The sequence below is a fragment of the Nannospalax galili genome, unplaced genomic scaffold (genome assembly GCF_000622305.1).
Source record: "Nannospalax galili isolate Female #2095 unplaced genomic scaffold, S.galili_v1.0 scaffold161, whole genome shotgun sequence".
Classification (NCBI taxonomy): domain Eukaryota; kingdom Metazoa; phylum Chordata; class Mammalia; order Rodentia; family Spalacidae; genus Nannospalax; species Nannospalax galili.
The window spans coordinates 5,544,834-5,558,220 of record NW_008348586.1 but is presented as its reverse complement, the minus strand read 5'-3'; the positions used below and the strand labels follow the sequence as shown (position 1 = coordinate 5,558,220).

The 13,387-nt window shown below is 39.9% G+C and overlaps 1 protein-coding gene across 2 annotated transcripts in view; it reads right to left on the bottom strand.

The window, feature by feature from the left end:
• The window catches only part of Sorcs3 (sortilin related VPS10 domain containing receptor 3), a 664,579-nt gene that overhangs the window by 175,456 nt on the left and 475,736 nt on the right, over window positions 1–13,387 (bottom strand). For both annotated transcript variants that reach the window (XM_008845711.1, XM_029569661.1), the window contains exon 7: window positions 3,403–3,521. In XM_008845711.1, coding sequence (XP_008843933.1) covers window positions 3,403–3,521 — 119 coding nt within the window. The remainder of the gene's footprint in view (window positions 1–3,402; window positions 3,522–13,387) is intronic.

Sequence of the window (13,387 nt, the reverse complement as noted above, 5' to 3'; positions counted from 1 at the left end):
CTCAAACTGTTGTGACACAGCAACATCAGGTAGTTCACAGAGCACAGTTCTTGTGGGAAAAAAAACAGCACACTTTATACCCTTGGAAAATGGTATTAACGTATGCAAGGCTAGGTCAGCTCTGTTTCTAACATTCAAGAATTGAAGACATTACTAAAAGGACTAACTTCAAACAACTGAGAGCTAAATTGGGAAACTGTAGCAAAACATTGAGGGAGACAAGTGAGTAGACACACCTATAAAACAAAGATCAAAATCAAGACAGGGGCGGTGGAACAGGGCAGAATGTGCATGTGTTAAATGACTCAGTTTGCAACAGTGGGTTGGAAAAGGGAATAGGGCAGTTAAGTCACAACATACACTATGTTCCCTCCTTTATTCCCTGTACTTTATAAAATATTAAGACTGCCAAATTTATATGTCAAGAGTAAGAAAAACACTGGGAAATACTATAATCAATCAAAATTGGGTGGTAAAAAATTAAAGAGAAGGGAAGAGACAGAAATGCAAGGAACATTCTAGGTTTATGATCATTCACAAGAAGAAATCAATAGATATTGTTCCAAAATAGAGGATTTGATATGCTATATATAGTTATATTCCTAAAACTAAGCAATTAAAGTAAAAATACGCAGCATTATGAAAGAAATAGATGAGAAAGGAAAAAAGAGCACAAGTGAGTATTTTCTACCTGAGCGTGCACCATCAGAAGTAAAGCTCATGTGGCAAATGGCCAAACTCACCTCTGACAAGGAAAGGGCTGATTAAATACTGACTGAAAATCAACTGCTATGTGGGGTGTTCCATGTGCAGGTTCTTACTTGTAAACTACCAACATTTTTTTTTTTCTGAGACAGGCTTTCTCATTAGGAGCTGGCTGGCCTAGAATTCTCTATGTAGACAAGGCTGGCCTCGAATGTCATAGAGAAGCACCTTCTTCTACCTCTCAAGTGCTGGGACTGAAAGAGTGCACCACCTCATCTGGCCCCCACTGGCACTCTTTTATGTATTTTCAACTTTGGGGAATTGGTAACTCTCAGTCATAGGATTTAACCTGTGTTTATTTGACCATTAAAGAAATTCAATATTTTTTCAAGTTTATGGTCATTTGCATTATTTGGGGTAAAGTCAATCAAGTGATGGAGTAATCTACCAGCTTTCTGACATCATCATTCAGCTGAGTCCTAGTCTTCTTGCTAGTTTCTTTTTATCTCCCTGACTCTAAAGACAGGAGTGCCCTAGAAACCAGTGGTTGGATTTTTTTTTTCTCTTTCTTGATATTACCCCTTGAATTTTATGATTTCAAAATATCATCAATACGCAAAATACAACCTTCCAACTTATGTATTCAGCCATAATATTCTCACTGATCTTCTTCTGGAATCTCTGACTTCCAACTCACAGCTCCATGTAGCATTCAAGGGGGCTAAGCCAACACATGCCTTTCTCTATGTATTCCCTCCCACTCTGTCCCTAGTTAAATCATCAAGACCTACACAAAATAGCAATATCCTTATACTCCAGCATCTAGTTCCTGGTGTATTTTTATCCATAGGATCTGCCGTCATGTGACATTTATAGAATCAAATTGCCAATAGTACAGAATAGATAAAAACATAATACATGTTCATAGAACGCCATGATTTGGGCATTGTTATAGCACTATAAGAATGTCACTATCAAATTCAATCTTCCCAGCAACCCATGCAGCAGGTGCCACAATTAACTTCTTTTTATAGACAAGTCAAATGAAGCTCAGCTCAAGGTCACACAGCGAAAGGTAGCAAGCCACAATCTGAAAAAGTTCTGCATTCTAAAGTGTATATTCTTGCTTCCTATCACACCCCGCAGCATGTTGTGTCTATGTGTGGATGAATATACATCATATGTAAGCCTCCCACTAGACTCAGTTTCACTGAGGCAAGAAGTTTGTGTATTCCTCGTGATAGCCCTAGCACCTCAAAGAGGGATCTCACAGTTACTGAACAACAAATAAAACCTTACTGAAAAATAAAGCCTCATCTCTTTTAAGAAAAGTAAAAATTGAAGCTGATTAAATAAAAAACCTCTTCTTATGGTATAATACAACAAAGAAATGTTTCAGGAAAAAAGTTTTAAACTCCGCATTTCTGCCTGAGGAGTTCAAGAGAACTTTATGCAACACGGGGGGGAAATCTGAACATATTAAATTTTAAGTCATGTTTCCCTTAAACAATTCTGCTATGTTCATCATTATATACAGTATTAGCATTAAGAAAAGGGCAATCAGGTTGGCAAATTCATAAATCATTCCTGTGCTCCTACATTTAAAAACCTTCAGCAAAGAGAGAAAGAAAAATTGCCTTTCATGGGGACCATGACAATGGATGCTAGATGAAAAAAACACAGGGTAAAACCAAGAGTGCCATTAGCAGAGGGTGGGGATTCCTTCAAATTAGCAATGCTGACTCACATCTGCATTTCTACCCTGAGTGGGCTGGTACTGGGCATGTCATCAGGGGGTGTCAGGGATAACCTGTCTTGTTTTTCCCATGGAGAACATCCACACTGGGTTGAAGAGACACCTGTTAACCATGGAATTGGTGACATTTTGGAGGGCACAGCTCACTGATCTGAAGACATCAGAACATGGAGATAGTACTCAAAACCACAGGGCTGCCTCATGTAGTAATGTAGAGTGGCAAAGGCAGGAGGTCAAGGGTAGAAATCTGGGTAACAAGTCTGACACCATACTCTCTTTCTCCCCCTGATACTGTCTTTCAGTTTATCACATTTTTGTTCTTTTTTATTTTATCTCTTTCTAGGACAATGTAGACATTGCACAACTCAAAACCTAAAAGAAAGCTTCCTTTGTCTGCCTAAAAATGTGGTTTCCTCCATCAGTCCAGTTCTGACAGTAAAGAATGTGAGACATATACATTTGAAAAATAATCAGCATGGGAAAGAAAAGGAATGATTTATTGAATTTTAGCATTTTCCAGAAAGAAAATCTTGACTATGCCTAATTTATTGGGAGATTTCACTCCCAAGTTAGACAAGTCACTTTGGACAGAAATAGAACATGGCTTTGATAAATTACTTAAAGTCAAAGCCCATTAGACATTTGACTTTAAATAATCTCAAACCACAGTCTAATCACTTTAAGACAGCTCTGTTATCCTGAAATGGTAATCCAACTGAAGGATTCCACGGGTGACTAAAATCTCTAGGACAGGACACTGACCCATAATGCCTTCTCCAATAAGAAGTCTGGGGTATCCCCAGGGGGTTGAAGCCCCAAAGTGAAAGAACAGTGTCCTTGTTCCACATGCTCATGCCCCAGGAAAGCCATCCTCATTTCCTAGCAAGCAGCTGGTCTTACTTCACCCTTCTCTTGTCATTAACTGTGCATTGGACACTCACCTGAATGAAGATGTATTCATCCTGAACAACCAGGGAGCTGATGTCAATGGACCGGGCAAAGGGGCCACTTCGAGTTGTCTCGGCGCATTCCTGGATTCTGCAGGTGAGGTAGTGAGCATCTGAAAAAGAGGGCAGAGGAAAATTTAGAAGCAGGGGAAACGGAAAGGCGAGCGATCAGCAGTTCACACAGCTGGACTTCATGGGGAATCACTGGCTGACATCATTTAAATAACAATGAGATTTCACTTTCTTGAACTTTTTTGGAAGAACAAATTTGAAGAAGTTGTAAGAAATTTAAATCCACATATTTTAGCCCAGTAATTCTAATTCAAGGAACATTTTCTACAGAAAGACTCATCTATTTCCACCAAGAAGAATGAGAAGGGTGTTCACTGTAGTGTCCTTCATAGTGGTAAATGGGCAAAAGGTCCACAAGTTAAAGGATTCTTAAATGAGCTAAGATACATACATATGACTGAGTATTAGGCTATAATTAAAAGGCTTGGTAGATATATGTGCGTTGACATACTTTAGTGAATATGTATTGCTCTGCCACATCTTGAAAGAAATATTTAGTACTGTGTACAATATGAGCCAGTTTATGACTTTAAAAAGCCTTTGTTGAGCTGGATGTGGTAGTGCACACCTTTAATCCCAGCCCTCAGAAGAAAGAGGCAGGTGGATTCCTATGAGATGGAGGACGGCTGGGTCTATATAGTTATCTACCAAGTTCCAGGCCAGTTGGGGCTAGAGAGAGAACCTGCCTCAAAAAGACAACAACAAAATTGTTTGCCTTTCTAGACGTACAGGCTTGTGCTACAAATACCCACAATATCATTTCAAAGGTCATCTGTAGTTAGTTATGATTACTGTTGAGGAGTGGGATGGTCTTAACACAGCATACCAAACTGTAATGAGACCTTTGATTTTTACATTATATGTACCTTTATTATCTTTTCATGATTATTTTTAATTTTGAGAATTTCATACATGAATATTGTATTTGAATCATTTCTACCTCTACCATTCTTCCTTCTAACACTTCCCATGCACCCTCCACTCTCTCAATTTCTTGTCCTCTTCTTTATTATTGTTACACATATGTAATACACATATACACACATGTGTGTGTGTGTATGTATGTAGAAAATGTACTGAGTCCATTTAGTGGTGCTCATATTCCATGTGTTTAGGGCTGACCACTTGGGATTAGATAACCTATCAGGGAGCTAGTTCTTGAGAAATATTATTCTCCCTGCCTCAGCAACCATTGATCACCTGTTGTTGATGTAGAGATGGGATCCTGTGAAAGTTCTCCTATCCATATTGGCACATCCATTGTTGTCACTATGAGGTCTTATTAGGCCACCATACTGTGGAAATTTCATGGGTGCACCTTTCCTATCATGTCTAGAATGCATTATCCAGCAACAGCCATCCTGTTCCTCTGACTCCTACACTATTTCTGCCCCCTCTTCTATGATATTCCTTAAGTCGTAGGAGTTATCAACGGAAGCTAAGCAACACAGGCTCACTTATTGTCTATATTTTTATCAGATGTGGAACTTTGTAATAGTCTTCATAACATTTAGTATCTTTACAACAATAATGGATTCCCATACTACTTACATAAAACTAGCATGATTATTTGTAAAATCCTCTGAAGATCTCAATAGTTGACCAGTAACAACAACACACCACACACACACACACACACACACACACACACACACATCACCAACAACTAAAAACTAACCAAACAAAAATCAAACAATATGCATAGTTACATCTTTCTATGAATTCAATCTCTGTGTGGGCACATGCACATATAGGTGTCATAGGCAATAGCAGAGGGACTGGTAAGTATCAGTAATAAATAAAGGTCAATGGTTTAACTAAGCAAAAACTCACTTTAAAATAAGAATAGTTAAATATTTACCTTCAACTGATGACTTTTAAAATAAGGGCAGATTATTACTGTTTAGTTTCAAGTGATGATAAATTAATTGATCTGATAATTGTCTTTTGTTTACACACTGTGCATGTGGTTCTGTCTGAGCATGGAGACTATTACATTGAAGGAAATGGAGATTTCCTATTCCAAGAGAGTCTTCTTTCTAGGGACGATCTTACATCTACAAAGCAAGTTATTTTACGTATTATTGATTTTATTTATTTGTTTCTTTGTTTATGTGTGAGTGTGGGTACAGCATGCATGGAGAAGCCAGAGGACAGCTTTGGGAAATTCAGTTCTTGCCTTCCATCTTATTGAGGGAGGGTGTCTCAGTGTTTGCTGCTCTGTTTCTGTGCTATGTACTCCAGGCTAGTTGGTTAGTGACCTTCCATCTGATTCTCCTGTCTCTATCTCTCATCTCTCCCTAGGAGTGCTGGAATTATATGATATGTTTGGCACAGCATCCAGCTTTTTACATGAGTAGTAGCATGGACTGAACACAGGTTGTCAGGTTTATGCAATCACTTACATTCTTTTTTGTTTCTTTATTTTTATTTTATGTGTACAAGTGTTTTGCCTGAGTGTATGTAAGTGCACCTGTGTCATGCAATCCCACAGAGGCTAGAAGAGGATGTCAGAGCCCCTGGAATTGAACTTAAGGATGGCTGTTAGCTGCCAGGTATGTGCTGGAAATCAAACCTGGGTCCTCTGCAAGAGTAGTCACTGCTTTTAACCATTGAGCCATTTCTGCAGCCCCACTTCAAGCACTTTTAACCCACTGAGCCATTTTCCTGGCTCTATATACACACTATTTATAAACATTATACCTGTTGTGCTGGACAGCTTTAGTTGTCAACTTGACACACCTGGGTAGAAAGAGCCTCAATTGGTGAATTGTCTACATTTAACTGGCCTGTGGTCACGTCTGTGGGGCATCTTCTTGATTATTGAATGATGTGGGAGGGGCCAGCTCTGGGAAGGTGGCCCTGTGTTGTGTAAGACAGCAGGTTGAGCATGAGCCAGAGAAGCAAGCCGGTAAGCAGCGTTCCTCCATGGCCCGTGCTTCAGCTCCTGCCTCCAGGTTCCTGCCCTGAGTTCCTACCTTGGGCTCCCTGATGAACTGTGACCTGGGAGATGTAAGCTAAATAAACCCTTTCCTCCCCAAATTGATATTGGTCAGAGTATTTTGTCACAGCAATGGAGAAACAAACTAGAACACCTGTTTAATAAAGAACCATATTCCAGTGGAAAATGAATTCATTTTGTACTGTAAATTCCTACTTCCTGAATGTCCATATTTCAATAAAGCCTCTTCACTTTGTCAACCATAATCCAATGATGTCTAAGGCCAATTAAATTTTTCTCCATCCTATCATCTGCTTTCTTCCAAATGTCATGAACCCCAGTCAGCTTGTAAGATAGGACAATTCTACCTCTGAAGTGTTTCTGACGCCACCTACCTGGGATACAGTCTTCTTTTCTGTGTTGCCTGCTGCACCCATCTTAAGATAAGGATTTGTCTGATGTTCTCCGGAAACTAGATAAGCCCAAGGCAAACAAGCAAACTCCTAATAATCAAACCTCAGTTCCCACTGTTGAATTACCAATACTTCTGATTACCTATAACAAGGCCTAAATACCTTTCTACAGAATAAAAGGACTGTAACAACTTATCTTACAAACTCACATACCTAAGGCAGAAGACAAATAGTCAATAAGAGTAAAACGAGCTATGTTAAGATAACCAGTGGTGAGGGGCATACAGTCTCAGGAGCAGGGATCACTGGAAGAAGGTAAATACTGGACTTCTTAGCAGGGCATCCCTGCTTAGCTTTAGTTCATTACTGGCTTGCTAGTGTAAGATAATCTGGGTTTGTAGATGCTGTATGTTAGATGGCTCTCTAGTTTTCAGTGTAAACCATTCTAATTCTTAGAAATATTAACTAAAATTTTGCTTCATGTTAATTAGTAGACATGAAAAACATTACCATTGAAATCTACCTGATGAATTTATATCCATGCTTAGGTGCCAAGGATCTCAGAAAGTAACCGACTATGACTAGTAATAATCAGATATATAGAGATTAGAGACACATGTACAAACATCTAAGTGTTAGCTGCATTAAAATGAGTTTTTCTGTATGAAACAGTATATTTCAAAATGAAATGGGGGTCTTTTTTAAAGGTAAAAACTTCATTCAATTTTATGTCTTATGGGGTTTATACTGAGTACAATAATGTATAACTATATCAGTTCAACACTGTGAACCTAAAAATTACAGCCAATTTTGAAAGAGATGCATCTTTGCTCTGGAAACTGTCATTGACTATGTCAGTGCTGTTGTAATGAAATGCTTCTACTAATTATGTGGTTATTAAATAAATTTAAAAATAATAAAAGCCATTTTTCCTGAGTGTTCAAAAAATGTATAACTAATTTAAATTTCAAATACAGTGCAGGACAACACTGTGTGGTCAAACAAAGACTACAGTCCAAATTAGGCCCAATGGCTACTTCCTATCTCTGTTCTGTAATTTTATTTTTGTCTACATCTATAAGGAAGTGGTAGACTCTTATTATCCCTAGAGCCATCTCCATGTGGTAAGATCAACCTTCCTAGAATGCGTAAGAATGTCTTGAGTGTCCCTTCCTCCTTGTCTTTGTTCATAGATGAAGCCAACAGTGGCTAGGCTTTCCACTTCTGGCTGAGAAGAGAGAAGGCAGAGAGCCCAGGCTATGCTTTGGAACATATTGTCAACCCACCAGGGCTGTTTTTGGACATGCACACGCTTACTAATTTGTTCCGTGGATAAAACACCATGATACAACAAAAGCCTGCAGTAAATACATGTAAAGATACCACAAATGTTGACATGACAACCTGTGTCCTTCTTGTCAGCCACTGTCTCAAAGAGCTCTTTACACTGGTAATCAAAGATGCATGTGGGAGGGGCCCTGGCTTATCCTCATAGAATTGCTCATTCTCCCTTGTCTACTTACTGTGCCCTTTCTCATTTAGACACTTTGAGAACAGAATCAAGTGTTTTCAAGGCCACCTCAAATAAAATCAACACCTAGGTAAAGCTTGGCCCATATCAAGTGGGAGACTGTGCCAAATCCATCCTACTTCTTGGCTCTGTCTCTGCTTGTCACTTCCCAGCATGGAATAAAAGGTCCAATTTAACAGGACAGCAGCACTAAATGAGTTCTTGAAATCCACTTAAAATTCAGAGACCTTGCAGTCTTTAGCTAAATTCATGTATGGGAAATCTCAATGCTTTTATTTTCCAAAGCATAGAGACACAGTAAGTGCCATGTTGCCCATTGCCTGATGAGAACCCAATGTGAGAGGAATGGTGAGGTCAATTATTGGGCAAGGCCTAGCTATCAAGCAGAAATGGCTGAAAGCCACAGGGAAACTGGGTGTCAAGGGAGAGGAGGAAACATCATTTGTCTCTGGCTTCATAGTCAAAATAGACTTCAAGTTGGAACTACAATGACATCCAAAAGAGGATATTACAATTTTAAGTTTCATGATGAAACCCAAAAGGATATTTATCATATAACTTGAAATCCTAAAACAGCCTTGTAGTAAGCATGGTCTTTTCACTTGTTTACTTTTACTAACACCAGATACCAGAAAAGGGTAGTGATTCTGATTTCTGAAGCATAGTGTGGCATTTGTGAGCAAGGCTTCTGAAACCCCAAAGTTGCCAGTTCAAATTCTGGATTTGCTGTGTGTTGACTGTTGTTGGCTGTGTAGCAGAAAATCTCATCTATGAGATGCAGTCAGCTTAAGATTGTCACCAACATAAAGTAAGATTATATATGGAAATGCTTAGCGTATTGTTGAATACATTAAAAATGGATAAATAACAGTTACACTTTTATTGTGAAAAAAGAAGGAAGGGGATTTAATGCTGACCATCCTCAGCTATTTAATTAATAACAAGTCGTCTCCACCCCCAACTCCCTTTGCTTCCCTGGGCTGCACAGCCATAGGCTTTCTGGTGTCAGCATTTTTCCTGGGTAAGTCCAACTGTACACACCACACCTTGCCTCCCCCAGCCTCATTCACACTCCCAGCTCCCCAACCCCATCTCTCTTCCTGGCCTGGGTACTGGACCATTTCTTGTCTTGGCACCCAAGACACCTGAGCTGACCTCTTGGCACAGAATCCCCACTGCTTCCTGATCCTTTGCATCCAGACCAACCCAGTTCCTTCCTTCAGTCCCCAGGAGCCCTCTGGGCCTGGTCCCACCCCCACCTACCTTTGCTTTCCTGGGCAGCTCAGCCACCAGATTCCTGGTGCTACCATCTTTCTTGGGTGGGTCCCATGCCTTGACTCCCATAGCCTCATTCACCCTCCCAGCTCCCACACCCCAGTCTCTCCTCCTGGCCTGGGTACTGGCCCATTTCTTGTCTTGGTACCCCAAACCCCTGGACTAATCCCTTGGCCCAGAATCCCTACTACTTCCTGTTCTTTTGCATCCAGACAAACCCAATCCCTCCCTGCAGTCCCTAGGAGCCCTGTGGGCCTGGTCTCACCCCCACCTCCCTTTGCTTCCCTGGGCTGCACAGCCGCTGGCTTCCTGGTGCTGGCATCTTCCCTGCATAAGTCCAGCTGCACTCACCAAACCTTGACTCCCCCAGTCTCATTCATACTCCCAGTTCCCCCATCCCCATCTCTCCTCCTGGCGTGGGTACTGGCTGACCTCTTGGCCCAGAATCCCTACTGCTTCCTGATCCTTTGCATCCAGATCAATCCAGTTCCTCCCAGTAGTCCCCAGGAGCTCGTTGGGCCTCTTCCCATCCCCACCTCCCCTTACATTCCTGGGTGGCACAGCCACCAGCTTCCCAGGATGAGCATCTTTCCTGGGCCCTGGGCCCAGGCTAGCTCAGCTGGTAAATTCCTGAGCACATCATCTTTCCTGGAGAGATCCAGACCTTAGGAGAAAGCCTGAGAACATCTGATCCTCATCTGAATTGGGCCTCTGTGGAAACTCCTGAAGATGATAGCAATTTGGCCACTCCAATATAAAATCAAAAGAGAAAACCTGAAACCTAGGCAAGCTTTTCATGCCCAACAAGTAAATCACAAAGGCACATAAAGTTTACAAAAGAAAGCAGACCTAAACTCAACAAAGGAAGGCTTGAGTCTCACATAAGAATCAGAAGCTACAAAACAAATCCACACATCAAAGTCACAGGGAAAGAATAATAACATGAAAAGCCAATAAAATATATCCCCACCAAATACCAACAGTCCTCTCAAGGAGTATAATGAGAACTCCCTAGAGATAACACAGGACATGGAGCTCAAAAGATCATTTATAAACATGATAAAAGAATTCAGTGGATTTAAAGAACACACAAACAAAGAAATCAGAGAAGTGAAAGAAGATAGGGATAAACTTCTGAATGAACTCAGAAAATAGTTAGAAATATTGAAGAATACTCAGGCTGAAATGAAGAAGGAAGAGAAACACTCAGAAAGCCAATTAGAAATGACAGGAGAAAGACTCACCAACAGGATAAATGAAATGGAAAACAGAGCATCAACTGGAAGATAATGTGGACAAATTAGACCACTCAGCAAAGATTATGAAAATTTTAAGAAAACACAAGAATGGAATATGCAGGTATTGTGTGACCATAAAAACACCAATATTATGAATCATAGACATACAGGAAGGAGAAGAATATCAGGATAATGTTATGGGCCAGCTCTTCAACAGGATTGTGGAAGAAAATTTCCCAAAATTAAAGAAAGACATGCCCATAAAAATACAAGAAAAAAAGAAGATACTGAAAGATGCTATAGAAAAAAAAGTTACATATAAAGAAAAGCCCATGAGAATTACAGCTGACTTTTCAATGCAAACTATTAAAGCCAGAAGAGCCTGGATCAAAGTATTCCCAGTTCTAAATGACCACAGATGTCAACCAAGATTACTTTAGCCAGCCAAAATGTCTATTATAGTCAAAGGGTAAAGAAAAATCTTCAGTGATATGAATAGGCTGAAATAATTCATGTCCACAAAACCAGCTTTTCAGAGAGTTCTTGAAGCAATACAAAGAGCTAAAGGAAGGAACGACTATACCCAAGGGGTTATGGAAAGAAACTTAATGAAGGTATAACTGTGGAAATGCACAGCTATACCAAGAATGTGAACAGAAATAAAAATGAAATTATTTAATGCATATTTTTCATTAATAACTTTAATTATCAATGTATTGAACTCCCCAGTCAAAAGACACAGATTGGTTGAAGGGATTAAGAAACAAAACCCATCTTTTTGTTGTCTGCAATAAACTCCTCACACTTTCAAGGACAGGCAGTACCTTTAGGTGAAAGAAAGGAAAAAAATAAACTAAGCAAATGATACTAAGAAAAAAGCAGGCATTGCAATTCTAATATCTGATAAAATAGACTTTAAAACTAATCAGAAGAGATAAAGAGGGCCACTTCATTCTGATCAAAGGAACAATTGACCAAGAAGATGTTACAACCATTCACCAAACTCTGGTGGACCTAACTTCATAAAAACAGTACTACAGGACTTTAAGACCTAGAGTAATCCCAATTCATTAATAGTAGGGAACTTTAATACCTCATTGTCTCCATTAGATAGAACAGGGCAGAGAATTAACAGAGGGACATCTGAATTAAACAATACCATATATCAAATGGACTTAACAGACATCTACCAAATATTCCATCCAAGCATCAAAGAATATACTTTCTACTCAGCACCCCATGGAACCTACTCCAAAATCGACCATATACGGGGGCACAAAACAAACCTCAACAAATATGAAAAGATTGAAATAATTCCATGTATCCTATCAGATCACAATGCAATAAAGCTTGCAATCAACAATGGAAGAAATCATAGTAACTACATGAACACATGGAGATTAAACAACACACCCCTGAATGATGAATGGGTCAAAAGAGAAATTAAGAAATGAATAAATAAAAGTATTCCTGGAACTAAATGAAAAGGAAAATACAACACAACAAAACCTCTGGGACATGTTGAAAGGTATACTTAGAGGAAAGTTTATAGCTCCAAGTGCCTACATTAAAAATTTGGAAGAGAGGTAGGGCCATAGGAGAAGGGTATTAGTAAGGGAGAAAGGGGGCAAATGGGGGCACCTTAAGAGGGAAAACCATGATGGAGGGGTGAGACAATGTGAGAGATAAACAATGCCTAGCTAATTTTGAAAACCAGAGAGAACCATATACTCCTACAACCTATGGTCAAATTATACATAGCAGATCAAGAAATATATGTCTAGGTAAGGTTTATCTGAGAACTGATCTTTGCCTAAGATTTATCTACATGACACACAGTAATTAAAAGTACCAGACTGGTGGAACTAACCTTCTTGGGTGTTTAACAGACATACTTTGAGGCCTATAATAATTTGGTCAGAGGGACATAATGAACACTTTTTGCTCCTTGCCCTCCTAGGTCAACTAGTTCCAGGGGACTATGAGCATCTCTCAAAATGTCCTGTAATTGTGGTGGGTCACTTTTCCTCTTAATCAAGGAGGTGGAAGAGACCCCACCAGATGGACTTGAACCAGTGTCCAGTCTACGTTGAGGAGGGTCAACACAAAGGAATCATTTCCTCCATGCTTCCAAGCGAAGTCAACCATGGTCATGCAGGACCATTGACTTATGTTCACATAGGCGGAACTGGTAAAAGAAAGGAGCCAGGGGCTCCTCCCTAGCCCATGTGACCCCTGAGGAACAGATCGCCAAACAACCTTAAGAGTAAAAATAAATCGGTTTATCTGGACCAACGGTGTGGCCTTAAACACCCAAAAAGAAAATACAACCAAAGATTAAAGGGGCCAATATAATTTCATAAGAGTCCACATGTATAGCTAAAGGCTACATAACAAGCAACAATGCCAGACAGGCGATACTTTCTTTTGAGTTGTTGGCCGGGGTGGCCAAAGGGATTCCCAGATAGTAACCCAGCATAGAACTGGGAAAATGAACAGCAGACCCCAA